Raw genomic sequence first — 20,658 nt, 5'->3', positions numbered from 1 at the left:
CTTTCTGGAGAAATGAACTTTAAAAGGCTAGATAGGAATTCAACAGAAGAAGAGGGAGAAAAAAGGTTATCCTATACCCCAACAAGAATAAGGGAAAAAGAGGCAGCTGGGTAGCGCAGTGGATAAAGCACTGGCCCTGGAGTCAGGAGTACCTGGGTTCAAATCCGGTCTCAGACACTTAGTAATTACCTAGCTGTGTGGCCTTGGGCAAGCCACTTAACCCCCGTTTGCCTTGCAAAAACCTAAAAAAAAAAATAAGGGAAGAAAAGCAAGAAAAGCTCAGAATGCTTGCAGAGGAAAGAATGTGGTCAGAGGCAACTAGATAGTGCAGTGGATAGAACAATGAATGGCCCTGGAGTCAGGAGGACCTGAGTTCAAATCCAGCCTCAGACACTAAATAATAATTGCCTAGCTTGTGTGACCTTGAGCAAGTCACTTAACCCCATTGCCTGAAATATTTTTTTTTTAAGTAAGAAAGAAAGAATGTAGTCAGCATGCCTAAAATGGGTAGAGTCCATCAAGGGCAGTAGAATGAGATAAGTTAGAGAAGGGGAATGTTTAGGAGAACTTTGAATATTAAAACAAGAATTCTGGTCCTGGTGAACCATTGCAGAGGAGTGATAGAACAATATTTATATTATCAGGAAGATGATGAATCTGACCATGTATGAAGGATGAATTGAAGGACTAGAGAGTATGGAAGTGGAAAGATCTGTTAGGATGCTATTATATTTAGTCAAGTGAAAATATTAATTTTTAGGAATCAGTCAAATGATGGGGATAGAAAAGAAAGCTAGTTATCCCAGTGAGCTTTCAGATAATTACTGACTTGTTATGGGATGTGACTCATAGGTGTCTCAAGCTTTAACTCCCAGCATAGAGGACTGAATTCCAACTATGGAGCAACTCTGTTGCCATGACAATATCTGAACCCTTAAGGACAGGAAGCTTACAGATACTTCACAATATAGGTAAGATCTACCTAGATCTGAAAGTTATCAGGGCCCTGGATATTAGAAAGGAGAGCAAATTTTTCAATCCATGCACTGTATTAGCTAGACTAAAGAATGTATGTAACAATAACAACAAATTCCAATTGATTTGGAATATACCCAAATATATATTTGGAATATCTATCCAAACACACACAGACACACACGGCTTAATTGGCTGGGGGTGGGGTACATTATAAGTAAATTATTAATTTTGCTGGAAGTAGACCCATACTAAATAGTAGAAATTCATATGTTAAAATACAATTCATATGCCTTAAGAAATAAAGTTTTAGAGGAAGAAGAGATCATGGAACTCTAGAGTCTGAGGATATAGAATACATTGTTATAACACAAGCCAAAACATGTTAGAATGAAAAGCTGCTTAAAAATGGAAACTCGCATATTAACTTTATCTGTGTTCTGTTCTATTTTTGTTTTGTTAAATCTGTCCCAATTATATTTTAATCAAATTGAGTAGAATTTGGGAATGTTGCCTAAGGATATTTGATACCTCTGGTTTAGAACTTAGAATGTTAGAAACCAAAATATATAATATCAAAATGAAGGGATCCTAGAATATAGAAAATAGAATGTAGAAGGAATCATTCATGATAGAATATTAGACCTGGAATCCAGATATAGAATATAGAATGTGAAAGTTGAAAGGAACTCTCCTTTTCCCCAAATGATACCATGAGTCTAAAAAATCTACAAAATAGCTTTTCTTTCTCCTAATTCAAAGAATATGCTGTTTCCAAGGAAAGACTAGATTTCATGCCCCACTGTAAGCAAATTGTGTCTTGTGATAAGAGTTATAATGACCTTAACTCACATGTTCATTAACCAAAATACCATGACACTCTGTTCTTCAGACTCCCAAGGGACCACAACGTGAAACCATTGGTAGGAAAAATAAATATTCGATGGAACATTTTTGAATTGAAAATAATGCATGTTTGTAAAAAAAAATTATAATTTTACAAAGATTTCTAAGCAATACTGTACAGTAATCAATTGGGACCATTTCAAAAGGATAGAGCATGGAAGCAGTAGTAGGCCAGGAGTCAGAAGAATGAGATATGACACAAATTAGTTGTGTGGGCCTCATAGAAATCACTTGTTCACTTGTCTCTGAGATGAAAGTTTTTCATCTGTTAAATGGTGATAACAATATTTGAATTGTTTGCCTCCCTTACAAAGTAGTTGCTTTTTCAAGTGGGTTTTTTATTTCCTTTCTTTCTTTTTTTTTTAGTTTTTGTAAGGTCGTGGGGTTAAGTAGCTTGCCCAAGGCCACATGGGTAGGTAATTATGAAATGTCTGAGACCAGATATGAACCAGGTACCTGACTCCAGGGCCAGTGCTCTATCCACTGTGCCACCTAGCAGCCCTGGTTTTTTTATTTTCAATTAATAACCATGGCTTTATTCTTGCCCTCTACTTCCCCCACACACATACTTTTTTTTCCCTGGGGGGAAAACGGAAAATCTTTCTAATGAATATTCATAATCAAGCAAAATAAATTCTCACAATGGTCATGTCCAAAAACAAGTCTCTGTGAATAAGAAAAAGCTTTATAAATTGTAAATAATCAAGCATATTGTTTTCATCCTCACTCAATATTAACAATACTTAATCCTACAGAGTCTGAATGTTTATATCCGATCTGCCAACTCATTACTACTTATAGCCTGCAGGAGGAGAGAAAATCTTTATCTCCAGGTGCAACGTTCCCCTTGGTAAGGCAGGAACAAAGCAAAAGTTTCCATTGTATGATACAAAGAATCTATAATGTGAGTTCTTCTCTTTTCAAATCTGCAATTAATACCCTATGTGACCTTAAACAAGTCATTTGCCCTTCTTTCATCTTCCTTATATATAAAATAAGAGCATTGGATTAAAATCCTAGAAACATTCTGCTTCAGAATCTTGAATCCCATGCAGTCCATGACCAAAAGCTACTCTGAACATGAATAAAATATATCATGTGAGGGTGACCAAGAACAACAGACATTATCTAGTCCAATCAGCTCATTTTACATGGGAAGAAACTGAGGCCAAATAAGGGAATAGGAATTACCTAGCATGTCAAAGAAAGTCACAGATGAACTCTAAGGTTCTCTCCCCCTTTATGATCATTTTTTTAAGTGGGAAAAGCATCAGCATCACACCTCTTCCTATTCCAAATTTTCTACTTTTTCAGTCCCAGATTCTCAATTCCCACTAATATTGAGTGCTTAGCCCACAATGTAGGAATTAATAATTGCTTATTGATGGACTGACATTAAGGAATTGTTTTTGTTTTCTTTACTAACTTGGGCTAGAAAGTATTAAGAACTTGGATGTATTCTTCTTCTCTATTCTCACTTTAGAGGCATTAGTGACATCAGTGACACTACTCCAGGGAAGAAGTAGGGGAAGGGTAGAAAGGAGACCAAAGTTGTAGTGTCAGTTCCCATTTATTAGGCTTAGGACATTTGGCAAGTCATATCCCCTCCCTGTGCCTCAGTTTGTCATTCACATGTGTTCAGTCACATCTTACTCTTTGTGATTCCTGGGACCATACTGTCCATGAAATTTTCTTCCTAATTATATTAGAGTGGCTTATCATTTCCCTCTCCAGTAGAGTAAGTCAAACCCAAGTTAAATGACGTGCCCAGAGTCAGACAGCTAATAAGTGTCTGAGACTTGATTTGAGCTTAGATCTTCCTAACTCTAGGCCTAATGTTCTACTGAGCTACCTCAATTTTCTCACCTGTAAAAATGAAGAAATATTGATCTAATGATCTGTCCATCTGTACTCTCAGAGTCCTCCAGCATGGATATTGTATTCTAAGCTTTGACATTCTAGCTTGGAAAAGAAGTGAGTTCATATGAGAGCTAATCATGCTGATTGTATGAAGCTTAATGGAGGCTATAATGACAACACTGTAACAAGCATCACAGAATAATTATTGTCCTTGTTCATTCTCTACAGCTAGATGGGTTGGCAAAGATCATCTTCTGGAAGTGGGAAAGAGAAAAACCAATCACAAAATCTGCCACACTAGCTCACATGGTTAAGGTCCTAAAGGAAATCTCATGAATATGGAAGCAGCTGAGGTCTGGTGAGCCTCATCCTGTACTAGAAACAAAGAGACCTGACATCTATTTCCAGCTCTGTCCCCAAACTCACTCTCAGACCATGAGCACACTGAGCATAGAATACTTCTCTGGGCCTGAAATGGCTCCTCAATAAAATGGGACTAATAGCTCTTGTCCCTTGAAGTTCACAGAATAATCACAATAATCACAATAATAATAATAATAATAATAATAATAATAATAATAATAATAATAATAGTTAACATTTATAAACCATATCTAAATTTAGAAAGTATTTTACATATAATTTCTGATGTACTATCACATGGAATAATAGATTAGAAAATAAGAAAATTCCTGTTAGTATGACTAATCTCACCTTTATTCTACTCCCTCTGAAATAAACAGTTAAACTTGTCAATTAGATCAGTCACTAAATTCCAAATCTTAATTTTTTTAGGAACTATCATGTTTATCTGGGACTTTTTAAAACCATGTCCAATATTAAAAGCTTGGATTTCTATAATACTTTAAGGCATTTCCCATTCATTATCTCATTAGTGCTTATAACAATTTCATTAATAGACAGGAAGGGAATAATTATTCTCATTTTTCAGATGGGGAAACAGAGGCTCAGAACAGTTAATGGGTTTGTCTAAGACTGTAGAATATCAAAGTAAAAAAAAAGACCTTAGAGGTCTCCTAGTCCAAATTTTTTTATCTTAGAGATATAGCAAAGAAGTCCCCAAGAGGAGGTCACAATAAATCATTGACTAAGGACCAGATAACACAAATTTCTTGCATCTAGTTTTCTAACATTTTCAATTTCACCAATAGAAATGGAGATGGGAAGGCTAAGTGAGGGATAAAGAAAATGGACCTGAATGTAGGAGAGATTTCGCACTGGAAAATGTGCTGCTTCACACTAAGCATATTTTTATTTGATTGCTTTGTGTTTATTAGAAGATTTACAATAAATATATCTCAGTATAGAAACTGCATCAAACCATGTGACAAAAAGATGAAGTTATAAGGAATTATCCATAAAACTCTCATCCCAGTAGGTTTGGAATTCCTGGGGCTAAAATTTCAGAGTTTTTAACCTCTATTTCAGAGAATTTATTGTTTACTCCTGCATTTAATCATCCCCCTATAAAAAATGTGTGAGCTGCTATTCATATACATCCAATTAAGTAGATGTCTGAGTATGGATTTTAATAACCCTGAAAATTTATTCAGTTATAAGAAAAGTTCAAGTGTGTCTCATATACATTTACATTTTCTTGGTAATGATGAGATAAGCTGTGGATTAATTTTATTCCCCCATTTTGCTGAGGAGAAGATAGAGGGACCAGAGCAGAATTTTTTTACCCTAGTCACACATAACTAAAACCAGGGTTTATTCATCTCCTCTGTAAGGATTAATTGGTCTTCTAATATGGATGGTCCTTATTGAATATCATAGCAGATATTTAACATTTGGAATACTATCTTGCCAATATGCTATAGAGAAAACAATAAAAAGGATAAAAACATTGCCTTCATATAATACTGTGCCATTTACATGGCACTTCTCTCACAAAACCTATGAGCTAAGTACATTGGGGTTATTTCCTTTTTACCAATGAAGAATGAAGCGAAAGCTTGAATTCCTAAAGAACTGACTTACTACCCCCAGACTTACCCCTAATAACTGGAAAAAATTTAGAGTTAAAAATTTAGACTTAAAATCATAGAACTCAAAATTGAAAGGGATCTTAGAAGTTCTAGTAAGGGATTATATAATCAACACTGAAATTGAAATGAATCCCTGATGGCTACATATTGATTTAGACAACCACAATTTAGCATTAACTATTTTGTATTTTTTTTATTTAATTTGCTAAACATTTTTCAATTACATTTTAATCTGGTTCTCTTTTGTACCAGGGAATTTTGGAGGAGGTTAATTTTGTACACCTAGTCTAACCTCCCTATTTTACAGAGGTAGAGACTGAGTCCCAGAGAGGTGAATCCATTTGTTCATGGTTACATAGGTTCAAGGGTATACTGGTAAATGTTCAGCCATCAATTTTCCATGTGGGAAGAATGTATGTATACCATGCTTCAAAGATTAATCTTCATTACCAACATTTTCCATATCACATTGTTATATGTAGAAAATCAACAAAGCAATAAATCAAACCGTTATTTGAGGAGCATTTTCAAGATTAAAATATACTGAAAATTTAATAATTAACTCTTTCAAGCTAGTACAAGCAGTATCTAGCAAATCCTTGAACAGATAAATGCATTAGGAAAATTGGGAAGGTCCTCAGAGACCACTTAATCTGATCATTACCTGTACATGAATCCCCTTTTAATGACCCCAACAAGTCTTCACTTAAAGAGCTCTAGTGAGAGGTATCCTCTTTCCTCTTGGGGTAGTCCATTGCACTTATGGCTAGTTCTTGCCATTAGGGAAGTTTTTCCTTACATCAAATTGAAATCTTCCTCTGTCACTTCCAGAGACAATTTTTTTGATGACCTTTAACTTATGGCTCTTCTTGTTATGGCTATGAAGAACAAGTCTAACCCTTCTTCCTCATACAAGTTTTCTAAATACTAGAAAATAACTAACATCCTCTGAATATTTTCCATAAACTAAAATTGCTCAATTCCTTCAACCAATCTTGAGTATTATCTCCACTCAATTACCAACCTGACTACTCTTCTACTGATATTTCCCAACTTGTCGAAGTCTTTCCAACTATATGACTCCCAGAACTAGACCCAAAGCTTTATGTCTCTCTTACTGAAGTTTAAAATTGCTTTTTTTCATTTCCATGTTGTATTGTAGACTCATGGAATTTGAAATGCACTAAAATACACACACACACACACACACACACACACACACACACACACACTCACTCAGACATATCCACATCCCTTGGTCCTTCATTTACAGAGATAAGAAAACCAGGATACACAATCAGAACAATCATCTTCAACCCACAGTTTAGTCTATCTTAAAGTCTGAAGATCTATCTATGCTAACACTATTATTAGTTCATCTCTCTGTTTCCTGATCTGCAAAATTAGGAAATTGGTCCAGAAAGTCTATTGAGTCTCTTCTAATCCTCACATAAATTTTTGTTTGTCCTTCATTCTCAAAAAGGACCATGTCATCCAGGAGGTGATACTATGAATTAAATGAATTAAATTTAAGTGAGGGAGAGCTATGCCAAATCATCAAACTTACTTTCTCCTATGGAGTCATCTGAGTCCAGTGACCAGATGTGGATCAGTCCTTCCTCATTTAAATTCAATTCACTTGCATGTCATGGCATTACCTCCCAATGTCATGGTCCTCTTTGAGAATGGAGAACAACAGCAATCTAGTTCTAAGATTCTATGATTATATGATTCTATAATAACATAATAAAACCAAATTAAGTGTTTGTATTTCAGATTGCAGAATTATTATCAAATTATGTCCCCCCTGTCAAAAGTCTTGGCCTAAATTCCTACCTGTCTGTCTTGGTTACATCATCTTTAATAACAACTGCCCTACTTAACTCATGGGCTTTTGATGAGGATCCAATGACACCTTGGAAATGAAAGTTTTGCTAAATATAAAGTTGAGTACAAATGCAAGGTGTTATCCTAAGACATTAGCATTAGACAACCCCTTAAGGATCACCTAGTTAGAGAGGCAAAATGCTAAAGTGAATAGGCCTGAACTTAGAGTATAGAAACCCAAGACCTATAGCTTGCCTCTGAAACTTCTCAGCTATGAACCAATTTTAAAGACCTTTGAGCCTCAATTTATTCATTAATAAAAAAAAGATAACAATACCTTCATTACTTTCCTCAGGGGCATGTTGTGAAGCTCAAATGAGAAAATATATTTAAAATGCTAACTGAAATTTTAAGCATGTTATAAATGTCAGTTATCTAATTTATTTTAACCTCTTCATTTAACTGATAAAAAAACTGAAACTTCAAGAAAGGAACCTGCCTTAGAGAAGGCATCTGTCTAGGTGGCATAGTAGATTGAGCACTGGGGCCTAGAGTCAAGAAGACCTGAAGTCAAATTTGACCAGTTATCTACTAGCTATGTGGCTAGGCAAGTCATTTAACCTTTATTAGACTCAGTTTGCTCAGCAGTAAAATGGGGATATGAATAATACCTACCTCACAAAGTTGTGAGGATCAAGTGAGACATTCTTAAATCACTTAGCACAGTGTCTGAAACATAGTAGGTACTATGGAAATGCTTGTTCCCTCCATCTTTCCCCTTTTCCCTTGTCCTGGGTCACACAGTGGGTTAGAGGTCAAGCTTGGAGCTGATTCCCTGATAAGCACTCTTTCCCTTGCATAACATTAATTTCAAATGAACATCCTTATCTCCTTTCTTCTTCCCTCCATAATTGTGATGACTTGGTCAAACACTCTTTACTGTCCTTGCTGATTAAAGTTACAGTTTTGCTACTCTGGGATAGGTTATTGAAGATCTAGAAAAAGACATTGTAATGTGCTTGGAAGAGCTGTAGAGCTGTACCTAAGGAGACCTGAGGCACACTATGGCTCTTGCTGGCTGTGTAACTTCAAACTAATCACACCTATCCTCTGGATCTCAATTTTATCATTTGAAAAATTTGGATTGTAATATCTGCTCTATGAGAGGCAGCCCTGTATAGTGGATAGAGACCTGCTCTGTGAATCAGAAAGATCTGGAATTAAGTCCTCTCTCTAACATATATTATCTGTGATCATTAAGTGTCTAAGGTAGACATTCAACATCTTTTCTGTCTTATGAACCCCTGTGACAGGAAACTTATGGATGCCTTCTCTGCATAATGTTGCTGGTCAGTCTTTTCAGTTGTGTCCAGCTTTTCATGAACCCATTTGCAGTTTTCAGCAACTCATTTCATAGATGAGGAAACTAGGGCTAACGGGGGAAGTGACTTGCCCAGGGTCATATAGCTAGTAAATGTGTGCGACCTGATTGAACTCACAAAGATAAGTCTTTCTGACTCCAGGTTCAACACTCTATCCCACTTAACTACTTGTATTTCCATACTATTGATTTGGGGGGAGTTTTTTGAAGGAATTGTTAAATTTCAGTTACAGGTTAGTGAAAATAAAGATGCATTTTTCCCATCTAAGGTAACAAACTCCTAAATTCTATCCATGAACCCAATAGGACCTAAAACTAGTTAGAGTTTTGCTGGTTTGCATTAGTAAAAGGAATGTTTTTATCTTCCTTTTCAGATGTTTTACTGAAGCTAATTTTTTGTTATGTCACTGGTACTTCCCACTGACTACAATTAGTTCTCCCCAACCCCTTCTGCCTTAAATAAATAGTCAGACAAAGCAACTAAATACATTGGTCACATATAAAATTACATCCTTCATTCTGTTATTATTCACCATTTTTTGCCAATAGATGGGAAGTATGTTTCATTATCAGTTCTCTGAAGTCATAATTGGAAACTTCATTGATTAGAGTTCTGATGTCTTCCAATTTTCTTTCCATTATACTTATCATCCTATACATTTTGCTCTGATTCTGTTTGCTTTTATTTGCATTCTTTTAGAAACTTCTCAAGCCTCTTTGAATTCTTAATTAATCATTTATTATGACATCTCTGACTATCCCATTTTTCACTTATCACAAATTGTTCAGTCATTCCCTTATTGATGGACATCCATTTTACTGTCAATTCTTGGTCACATCCAAAATTCCCAATCAATATTTTTTAAATTTCAAATCTTTCTTTCTGTTATTGACTTCTTTGGAAGATTTGCTTTGTTATTTTTATCATTGAGTCAAACAGTATGTATTGATTATTTAAGAAACACTTAATGAGCAGTTTAGTGATCAAGTACTATACTATTCCAAGATCATGGATGTAGAGTAGCTTGGTATTATTGGTCAAGGTTAAAGTATATGGCTGATGAATAATGCAAATGGAAATCATAGGCAAGAAATAAGATTGATTAACATGACAGTCATGTGTTTGAAGAAGACAATAAGAATGTTTATAATATTAAGGAATAAAGAGGAAGACTGTGATTTAGGTATTGCATTCATTAAGAACTATAAGGCCTATGCACCAAATAGATAAAATAAAGAGGGAAAAGACCATTATGTACAAAAATAGTTATAGTAGCACCTTTTGTAGTAGCAAAGAACTAACTAGAAATTAAAAGGTAGGAAGTCTCCATCTATTGAAGAATGGCTAAAAAAAATATAATATATGACCATGATAAATGCTACTCCGCCGTAAGAAATGATGAAAGGAATAGTTTCAAAGAAACCTTCAGAGATTTTCATGAACTGAGAAAGACTGAAATGGGCAGAAACAGAAGAATAATTTACAAAATAATAACAGTCTTGTTAAAAAGTTTTGTAAGGCTTAAAAGCTCTGGTCAGTGCAATGACCAACTAGGATTCCAGAAAATGCACGATAAAGAAAACTAACCACCTCTTAACTGAGAGATAATGAACTTAAAGTGTGGAATGAGACACACATTTTGGACATGGTCAATGTGGGAATTTGCTTTTCTTGATTATGCATATTTTATGAATTTTGTTTTTCTTTCTTTTTCCTTCAAAGTGGAGGTAGGGAGGAGGGAATGGAAATAAAGACTTGTTAATTTTTTTAAAAAGTAATTAAATAAAAGAAAGGAAGACAAATGGTTTGGAATCTAATAGATTGCAACAAGAAGAATCTGGACATTGTGATACAGACTGAGAAAGTGAACTTCAAATGTGATAAGTGACCATGGCAAGAGTATCTGAAAGTATTTACAGTAAGCAAGGAGTTTGCTGACTTTTCTTGCTGGCCTACCTTGTCAAGAAGGAGAGCATAGATAAAAAACTGAAAGAGACCTCAGAGGTCATCTAGAGCAAACCCCTTATTTTACACATAAGGAAACTGAAGACTATGGAGGTTAAATGATTTGCTAAAGAATACTCTGACAAATAATTGTTAGAGATGCTATTTGAAACCAAGTTCTTGGTAAGGGGGGGGGTAGAATATGAAAAAGGAACAATAAATATAAAAATATTGGAAAAGGAAGATGTATCATCAGGAACAGTTGAAGATGGAAAGAGTATGAGCTGATGATCTCTGGGGTGAATAAGAGTTTGTTAATAATAAGGCAAGTGTTGCAGGAGGTATTATGGAAAGGGGGGAAAAGAAGGGTGAGGGATGGTGAAGAATTAAACCAGGCTTGGATGAGAATAAGAGCAAAGGTGATGGGGAGAAAGGAACCTTTGTTTAAGCAATTGGTGACTCATATTCATAGGGGTTAGGGAAAGAGAAGGAAATTGGCATGCTATAATACATGAAAAGTACCAAGAAGGGAGATCATGTAGATTAAATTAACTGCAAACCCAAATTAGAATGCTGGTGCAAAAATGCTCTGTCAATGGTTTTTCCTAGGTGGAGCCCCCTTGGTTGATTGGAACAGGAGATATGAGGGTTTTTATGGTGAAGAAGGCTTCTAATCCTGGACATTATATCCAGGGATATCCTCATCATTCTATACTTCTCTACCACAGTCCTTTTGAAGGATTGGGGCCCAGGCAGAAACAATGAACAGTGAGTCCCAGAAGTGACCAAACTCTCACTGTCATTTTGTTTTCTACTTGTGTCTTTGCTCCTTATCCCCTTGTTCCAAGACTGCTCTCCCTTCCAGTTCTATGTGTTCAAATATTACCAATCATTTAAAGCCCAACTCAAGTTCCATCACCAGACAGCCTTATCTAATTTATTTTTCCATCTTTCAAACTGGAAGTTGCAAGAAAGGATAAATACCATACACAAGTATGGTGCTTCATGAAAAAAAAATATTATAATGTAGATTCTCTGAGGTTCCTCCCAAATCTGAGATTCTATGATTCAATATATGAATGGATGATTGGATGAATGGATGGACAGATGGAGCAAATAGTCATTGGACAAAAGATAAACCATGCATGGGGGTGCATATGTGCACTCAGAGAAGCTGAGACTGGTGAATTTTTTGAACTCAAGAGATCTGAGCTGAAGTTGTGTAACTCAATCAGGAATCTTCTAGAATAAGTCTGGCACCAACACAGAACCCCGCCCCCCTGCCCAGGAACAGAGAACCAAAGGTTGCCTAATAAGGTAAAATTGAGTTAGGTCAGAAACAATGCAGATCATAGCTCCTATGCTGAGTAGTAGTAGTAGAATCAAACCTGTGAGTAGTGATAGCATTTTCAATATGGGGGTGGGAAGGAGGAAGAAAAGAAAATGGCACCTGAGTTAGGTATTAAAATATAGGATTTAAAGAGGTTCAGAGGACCTCCAACAGATGCTAGAGATAAAAAGACGAAGCAATATGAAGACCTTGCCTTCCAGAATCTTAACAAAAAATAAAAATAACACATTTAAAGTTAACTAAAAATACAAGAGGTGGAAAGCATGTTCTGGATGCTAAAGACAAGTAATATGGATAAGTTAAGTACTGAAGGATTCAGAAAAGAAAGAATTCATGTAAGACAAAAAACACTGGAGTGGTCATGGAAGTTCCCTATAGGAGAAAGTAGCTGTGTTGAGTCAGGATAGCTGTAATACAAACATGCTGACTTTATCCCATTTCTATTTTGTTACTATCACAGATCATAAAAATGGAAAAGAATGGAATTGGCTACCACTACATCCTGGCAAACCTGGTAAGTTAGACACTATTGGCATGTGACTTGTTTCTGTGAGTATAAATGAATTGCAATTCTCTTTCCTTTCAAGTACTAACTCTGATATCCCAGTTTGTGGACTCTCTGAACCAACAATAGCCCTTGAGATGGATGTGACAGGTAACCTTACTAATAGTACTTTCTCTTCTCAAATATTCCTCAAGAAGAGTGAAATGGTATGTGGGTATTCATTAACCATTTCATTTCCAGCCTCCATTCCTGGAGGCTGGAAATGACCACTTCACTTGGTCATCTCATCAACCACTATAGATCTAATTACAGTCTCTATTCTGATGATTCTCAAATCTACCTATCTTACCCCAATCTCTCTGCTAAATTCTAATTTCTACCTGCCTTTTAGGTATCTCAAATTATGTCCAAAACAGAATTCATTATAATTCCTTCTAACCCCTCTCCCCCTCCTTTATTTCCTTTTACTATAAGGCAGCCTATCTTCCCCATCCTTGGGGTTCACAACCTAGGAATCATTTTGGACTCCTTCACTGTCTCTCATTCCCTACTTCCACACTGTCACAAAAACCTATCAATTTCACCTTTGCAGCATCTCTCAAATACTCTCCCCTGACATGGTCACCACTCCAAAGCAAGCTCTCATCATCTCACACCTGGACTATTGCAATGACCTCCTGGTGGGTCTGCCTGCCTCCATTCAGTCGCTACCTCTCCAGTCTTCTTATAGCTTGTTCTCTGCTACCATACTCTTTAATCCAGTGACACTGTCCCCCTGGATGGACATTCCATCTCTCACTTCTAGGCATTTTTTCTAATTGTCTTACGAATATAAAATGCTCACTTTCCCTGTGTTAATTATTTTCTATTCATCCTTTTTGTATTGTTTGTATATATATATATATATATATATATATATATATTTGCTTTTTATTGTATCCTCAGCACTTAACACTGTGTAACCTCTTAATAATTGTTTGTTGATTTATTGATTGTTAATATTCATAAACATATCAAATTACATGAAATAAGATAAAATTACAGAGTGCTTAGCTCAGTGCCTGGTACAAGTTGTTACTGAGTTTCAGTCATGTCCAGCTCTTTATGACCCTATTTGAGGTTTTCTTGGCAGAGATACTGAAAAAGTTGTCGTTTTCTTCTCCAGCCCATTTTCCAGATAAGAACCTGAGGCAAACAGGGTTAAGTGACTTGCCCATAGGGTCACACTGCTAATAAGTGTTTGAGGCCTAGTACAGAGTAGACACCATATAAATGTCTATTCCCTTCCTTACACCTTGTCAAATAAAGCAAAATGAGAACTTAATTATTAAATGAACAAAAATGGAGTAGTATCTTTTTGACCCTTATGTTGTAGTAGGGGCACAATTTGTTAAGACTCAGGTTGATGAAAGGACTATCTTTACTGAACTGTATCTCTTTGATACAAAAGTAATATAGCATAATAGAGACAATGGATAGACTTGTGTTGAAGGCTGCCTTTTATACACACTAGCTGTGTGACCCTGGACAAGTTACATTCTCTCAGTGTCCTAGGCCTCTCTCTAACACTATAGGTCACAAGGTCCTTCTTACACCAGTGAGAATATAGGTCTAATTTTGTTTTGTTTTTTAAGCCTTCTCAATGGTCATGATCTTTCCCAGTTTGGGGGGCAGTAAATGAGGGAAACTTGGCAATGGAATGATCAGGAAGAACTGATCTCAAAGCTTTGTTCTTTCTAACCTGGACAGATCTGAGTCAGAATCCTTTCTGGTTATATGGAATGATACCTTTATTTTCTTTTTTTTAAGGTAATAGTCTTTGGTCTTTGTTCAAACTCCACAATTTTTTCTCTGGATACAGATCATGTTCTCTATCACAGATACCCCAAAATTGTGTCTGAATGATGCACTGATGGAATGAGCAAGCCCATTAAGATTGACCATCACCCCCATGTTGCTGTTAGGGTGTACACTGTTCTTCTGGTTCTGCTCATCTTGCTCATCATCAGTTCCTGCAAATCCTTCCAAGTTTCCCTGAATTCCCATCCCTCCTGGTTTCTAATAGAACAATGGTATTCCATCACATACATATACCACATTTTGCTAAGCCATTCTCCAATTGAAGGACATTCACTTAATTTCCAACTCTTTGCCTCAACAAACAAGGCTACTATGAGTATTTTTGTACAAGTGATGTTTTTATCCGTTTTCATGATCTCTTCATGGTATAGAACCAGTAGTGGTATTGCTGGATCAAAGGGTATGTACATTTTGATATGGAATTCTAATTTTAACACAAGTAGCATCCCCACACCCCATGAAGAGTTGAATCCTTATCACATTATTTACTTTTTTTGTACACTGTGAAAGGGATCTAGGTTTTTTCCTTCCTTAAAGGGAGGGATAGGAAGGATACTACAAATTCTAACAAATGTCTAGCCACTAGGGTCTAGAAGAACCTAGATGAGAAGATCACATATTTAGGCCAGGGATTAATGTATAAGGAGGTTAAATAAAATTTAACATTGCATATATACATATAGGTGCCTTTGTGTAAAAAATTTGTTAAAGTTTATGTTTTAACCCTTTTAAATAAACTCTAGAAATATAAACACACTGAGCCTTGGTATTGTGTTGACATATAGTACCCATTGCCTTGCATAGAGAAGGTCTTTGATTTGAACTGTAAAAGAAGGTACTTGAACTAGGGAAATATCTATGAGGATGACAGTGACAACAGAGAATAGACAGGTGAACAACATAATCCCAGGGTCAGTGTGGTGATAGTGATTGCCTAGGAAATTTCAACCTATAATTTGATCCCCTTGGAAAGTTAAGACCCTTAGTATGCAAGGCTTCACTTTAGGCCAATTTCCTACAAAAACAGCACATTCTTCCAGCCTGGTAACAAACTTTCAGTAAGAGCTTGATAGAAATTGCCAACCAAATATAATCAGTTAAGAATCTAAAAACCAATGGACTGTGAGATGGATAAGGTTTCAACTGTGGCTTAGGGTCCCAGAAAAGAGCACTGATCTCTCTCCCATATCAATGTTGCCTGAGGTCAACATATAAAACAAGGAGAATTGGGGTTTATTTGTTGGTTCCCACTATATTCTTGTAGCAAAGATGATTTCCTTAGAGGAAAAAGAAAGAGATTCAAGTGGGACTTTGTCAAGGTAGAGCAGTGAAGCTGTAAGGATCTAATGTTCTAGGGAGAGTTTTGCTATTTGTCTGAGTTTACATTCCATGGGTTGTTTATTATAGGTCCCTGAGAAAGTGTGTCCTGGATCACATAGCAGTTTTTCCCCAAAGCTTTCAGCACCAAGAACACAGGATTTAGGAATAGTAAAGGCATCTCAATGTTTAGAACTCCTAAACCTGGATAGAATTATCTGAAGCACTTTCCAAGTCCCTTGAGTATTCTTGTGTCCCAGGATATGAAATATTGACAGAGTTAACAGAATTCTGATAGCAGTTTCCTAGGAGCCATTGAACAAAAGTTAGAGTGACTTAATGTTATCACATCAGGAGCATCACAGATTTGGATGTAAGTTAAAGCCAGTCAGCTCAAACCAGGTCCTGAGAGTCACTTATTAAAATTACAATTTGAGCATTTATGCCTCAGAAATCAGCAAATGATAAAGACTAGTCTTTTATTCATTGTTTTGTTAATTATCTAAATTTAAGAAAGTGGTAGTAAAAATATTAATAATACTGATTAATCTTAAGTATCTTGAATACTTTTTTACTTTTCTGGAAAGCCACTTGTTAAACATTTACTGCATATCCCTGAGAGTTATGCAGTGAGTGGATAATACATTAGTGTGTGGAACTTAACATTAATAGCAACAGATAAACCTGTAAGCAACTATATGGAGTTTATAATAAGGGAATGGACAGGAGAGTGCTATGGTGACTAAAAACCACCCCCTCATTCTGCAGCAACAGAGTACATGATGGATTTAAAGGTTTAAACCCAGAGAAATGGAGGATGGGAGATGAAGGCTTTCTCAGTACATAGAAGCATCTTGACTCTTTGATTCTTAAGTGAATGTTTTCTGAGCTTCCTTGGCACTTCAGTCAGATAGACTGGATACCTGGGGATAGGAAGTGTAAATCTGTGTCTCTCAACTCCTCTTGGAAATAAGTAGCAGGAAATTGCTACTAATTGTGTCAGTCTAGGATTGTAAAGTGATTGGTGATCTGCACCTTGAGAGAAAACCCCTTGACTAAAATTTCCTATATACATATATATGTATATATATATACATATATATATACATATATATGTATATATATCAATGATGATGGCTTATATATAATTAATGCATTAATATTTGCAAAGTAGTTCTTTTATAACAATTCCCAACTTAGACCCAGATCTTCCAACCCACTGATATGACATTCCTTTTCCCTCTATTTGTTGCCATCATTCCAGCTTAGTCATTAACTGACTCTGGGTCAGTCATTTAACTATTCTGATCATTTGTTTCCTCATTGATGAATTGAACTTAAAAAATTATGATACCATCTACCTTAAAAAGTTGTTAAGAACATGCTTTGTATAAAGGAAAATAATTTGTTGATGAGTGTTAAAGTTCATAATAAAAATAGAGGAAAATAGTAGGAAAGTGCTCTAAAATGTTAGCTCTTATTGATATTATAATGCTCAGTTTAGAATGCTTGAATTTTAAATAAATGGGGCCTCCTGGGAATTGCATATCTTGCTTCAAGGAAATAAACCTTTAATGGTAGAATTCTAAGCACAATAATAGGCCCATAGAGAAGTTTAGAGCTGCCTTGAAATCAAACCTCAGAGATGATCACTTTATTTCCCTTTCTGTAGGAGTAGTAGCCTGGTGATAAGCCTCAATCAGCAGTAAACTATGACCAATAAACAATATCCTAAGAGCTACTGAATAGGGGTTGAAGCCCACATGTCAACATATGGGCTACTATTTCCCCAGAGTTTCTCTTATTACCAAGGTAGTTTGTTCAGTTCCCATTTACCACTGGAATTGCTTCTTTCCTCATAGTTATCCATGAAACTTCGAACTAATGGGATGTAAATTGCAAATAGTATTTAAACACAGGATTCGTATATGCTCAAATAGATTAGTTGATAATTAGGTTTCAAATGACTAATTAATTCAGTTTGAAGCATGATTGCTGGTATGTTTTCTTTCCCTTTTAGAAAAATAACGTAATTTATAAATTGCAAAGAAAAAAATGCAGACCACATAATTATCCTAGTGCTATGTGTTTCAGACCACATACTTCAAAGTATTTATTGTTGAAGTGTAGTAAAGGAATTATGCTCTAGGGATTCATGGGAAAGATATATTGTCAAAGTTAGTAAAGGAGAGCAATTACAGAATTATTCACTACTTTGTGCCACAATCTCAAAGTTACAATCTCAGTCTTAGACAACAACCTACAAACAGCAAGCCATTCTGGTAAGGAAGAATGTTCTGACTGATAAGGTCTTAGAGCATAGGTTGATATGGTTGTCAAGGATCTTAGTACATGGAATATCAGAGTTGGAAGTGACTTTTAAAAATAGAATGCTAGAATTAGAAGATAATTTAGAATGTTAAGGGGGAAAGGGATCACAGAGGCCATTTACTTTAACCCCTACCAGTGAAAATCCTTTATGGTATCCAGTGTTCTTCTATCTTCTTGAATGCTTCCAATGTTAGGGAATTTATTACCATTCAAAGCAACTTGCTCCATTGTACAACTCTAATGGCTGAAAAATTCTTTTTTATTTTGAACCAAAATCTACCTCTTTCTAACTTCTGTACCTTGGTTCTGGTTCTGCCCTCTGAGTCAATCAAGATGAAGAATGTGAATCTACACATACATGTGCCCATACATTACAACCTATATACGAACAAATCTCTTTTCTAAATTAACTCCCCTTCAAATGAATTGATTTCAACAGGAAGGGAAAATTATTACTAGATTCAGAGGAACTAGGGGATTATGTAAATCAAAATTCTTTTTGAAATAACACAAAGATTAGATGTTTAGAAGGAAAAACAGGATTTGAGTAAGCAAACTTGAGAAACATGTCGAAGGAGAAAATTCTAAGTCAGCATTTGTTGCTGTTGAGTCATTTTCAGTTATGTCTGACTCTTGTTGATCCATTTGGGGTTTTCTTGGCAAAATTATTGGAATAGTTTCCCATTTCCTTTTCCAGGCCATTTTGCAGATAAGGAACTGAAGCAAATGGAGTTAAGAATTGCCCAAGGTAATAGTAAGTGTCTGAAGCTGTATTTGAACTCAGGAAGATGAAGTTGTTGGGTTTTTTTTTAATCTTCTAACATGCACAGTGGAATCTATCCATTCCTGCATATCATAGCTTGCCTACTCTATTCTCAGTTTCACCCCACTCATTTTGATGTTACAAAAGAGATCATCAATTGGAACCAAAGTCTCAAGACCTGAGTTTAAGTCTTAGCTCTACCACTTACTGTCTCTGTAACCTTAGGCAATTCGTCTCTGCAACCTTAGGCAATTCATTCAACTTCTCTGAGATTTAGTTTCTTTTCTACAAAATGGCAATAGCAATGCTTTTACATTACCAGCATTACAAGCTTGTTTTGACATAAATGCTTTATAAAACTTAAGCCATTATGAAAATGTGATTTTATCATAAAATGTCAGAAAAACAAAGAGTCCTGATTGTTAGGAAGCTCTTCCCTGGAATACCCACTCACTAATTCGAATTTTGCCTCACAGATTGTCTGTTCCATCTGTCTTGTGACACCCTTCCAGATACTTGAAAACATTGATCATAGGATTTAGAACAAGAAGAGAAATAAAAGATCAAGAAATCCAATTTCTTCATTTTACATATGAGAAAAGTAAGACTTGGACAACTTATGTTGCTTACCCAAATTCACATAAGAAATGGCTAGCAGAGTCAGGATTTGAACCGAGATCTACTGACTCCAAATTCATTACTCTTAGTCTTCTCTTCTCCAAGCTAAATACATCCTAGTATGACATGATATTTCTAGTTCCCTCACCAACCTAGTTGACTACGGGCAGCTAGATGGAGCATCATTAGAAGTTAGGAAGACTCATCTTCCTTAATTCAAATCCAGCCACAGACACTAGCTACATAATCCTAGGCAAGTCACTTAACCCTATTTCCCTCAGTTTTCTAAATAGCAAGTCCTTTCAGCTTTCCTGCCACGAAAATTTCAAGTGGAGTTACAAAGAGTCAGACATAGCTGAAACAACTGCAAAATAACAATGTCATCTTAATCAGTCTTCCTCTGGTTTCATTCCAAATTGTCAGTATCTGTGAATACTGTGGTACTCAGTACTAAATGTGGAACCCAGAACTAAAGATGATACTCCAAATGAAGTGCAAATGCAGGGAGGATGTTAGTGGGGCTAACTACCTTCAGTCTGAACAATGTTTCCATGTTGATAATACTAAAAATAACAGTTCACATTTCTGCAACACTTTACATTTAAAAGTATATTCTTGGGGCGGCTAGGTGGGGTAGTGGATAAAGCACCGGCCTTGGAGTCAGGAGTACCTAGGTTCAAATCCAGTCTCAGTCCCATGAAGAAGATAGTATATCATCATCTGCATTTTATATATCAAGAAATTAAGACTAAAAAGATTAGGTAACTTACCCAAGTCCCATAGTAGTAAACAGTAAAGTCAGGCATCAAACCCAAGTCTCTTGACACTTCAGACTGTGCTTTATTCCACTATATCATAGAAACCCTTTCTTAAGTGCCTCCTTTATGACAAACACTGCCTTTGGCACCATGGCAGATACAAAGGAATTATAAAGTATCATCTCTTTGCTTAAGGAGGTCATCATCTTAAAAAGTTACATACATAGCAATTGGATGAGATTATATGAG

General features: G+C 35.8%; 1 protein-coding gene across 2 annotated transcripts in view; it reads left to right on the top strand.

Moving 5' to 3' along the window:
- The window catches only part of GRIA1 (glutamate ionotropic receptor AMPA type subunit 1), a 352,588-nt gene that overhangs the window by 177,483 nt on the left and 154,447 nt on the right, over nucleotides 1-20,658 (top strand). For both annotated transcript variants that reach the window (XM_074212568.1, XM_074212569.1), the window contains exon 5: nucleotides 12,718-12,771. In XM_074212568.1, coding sequence (XP_074068669.1) covers nucleotides 12,718-12,771 — 54 coding nt within the window. The remainder of the gene's footprint in view (nucleotides 1-12,717; nucleotides 12,772-20,658) is intronic.

This window comes from Macrotis lagotis, chromosome 1, assembly GCF_037893015.1.
Source record: "Macrotis lagotis isolate mMagLag1 chromosome 1, bilby.v1.9.chrom.fasta, whole genome shotgun sequence".
NCBI classification, from domain to species: domain Eukaryota; kingdom Metazoa; phylum Chordata; class Mammalia; order Peramelemorphia; family Peramelidae; genus Macrotis; species Macrotis lagotis.
Note: the sequence above shows the minus strand (reverse complement) of the source record. Positions and strands in the feature narration are given on the sequence as shown.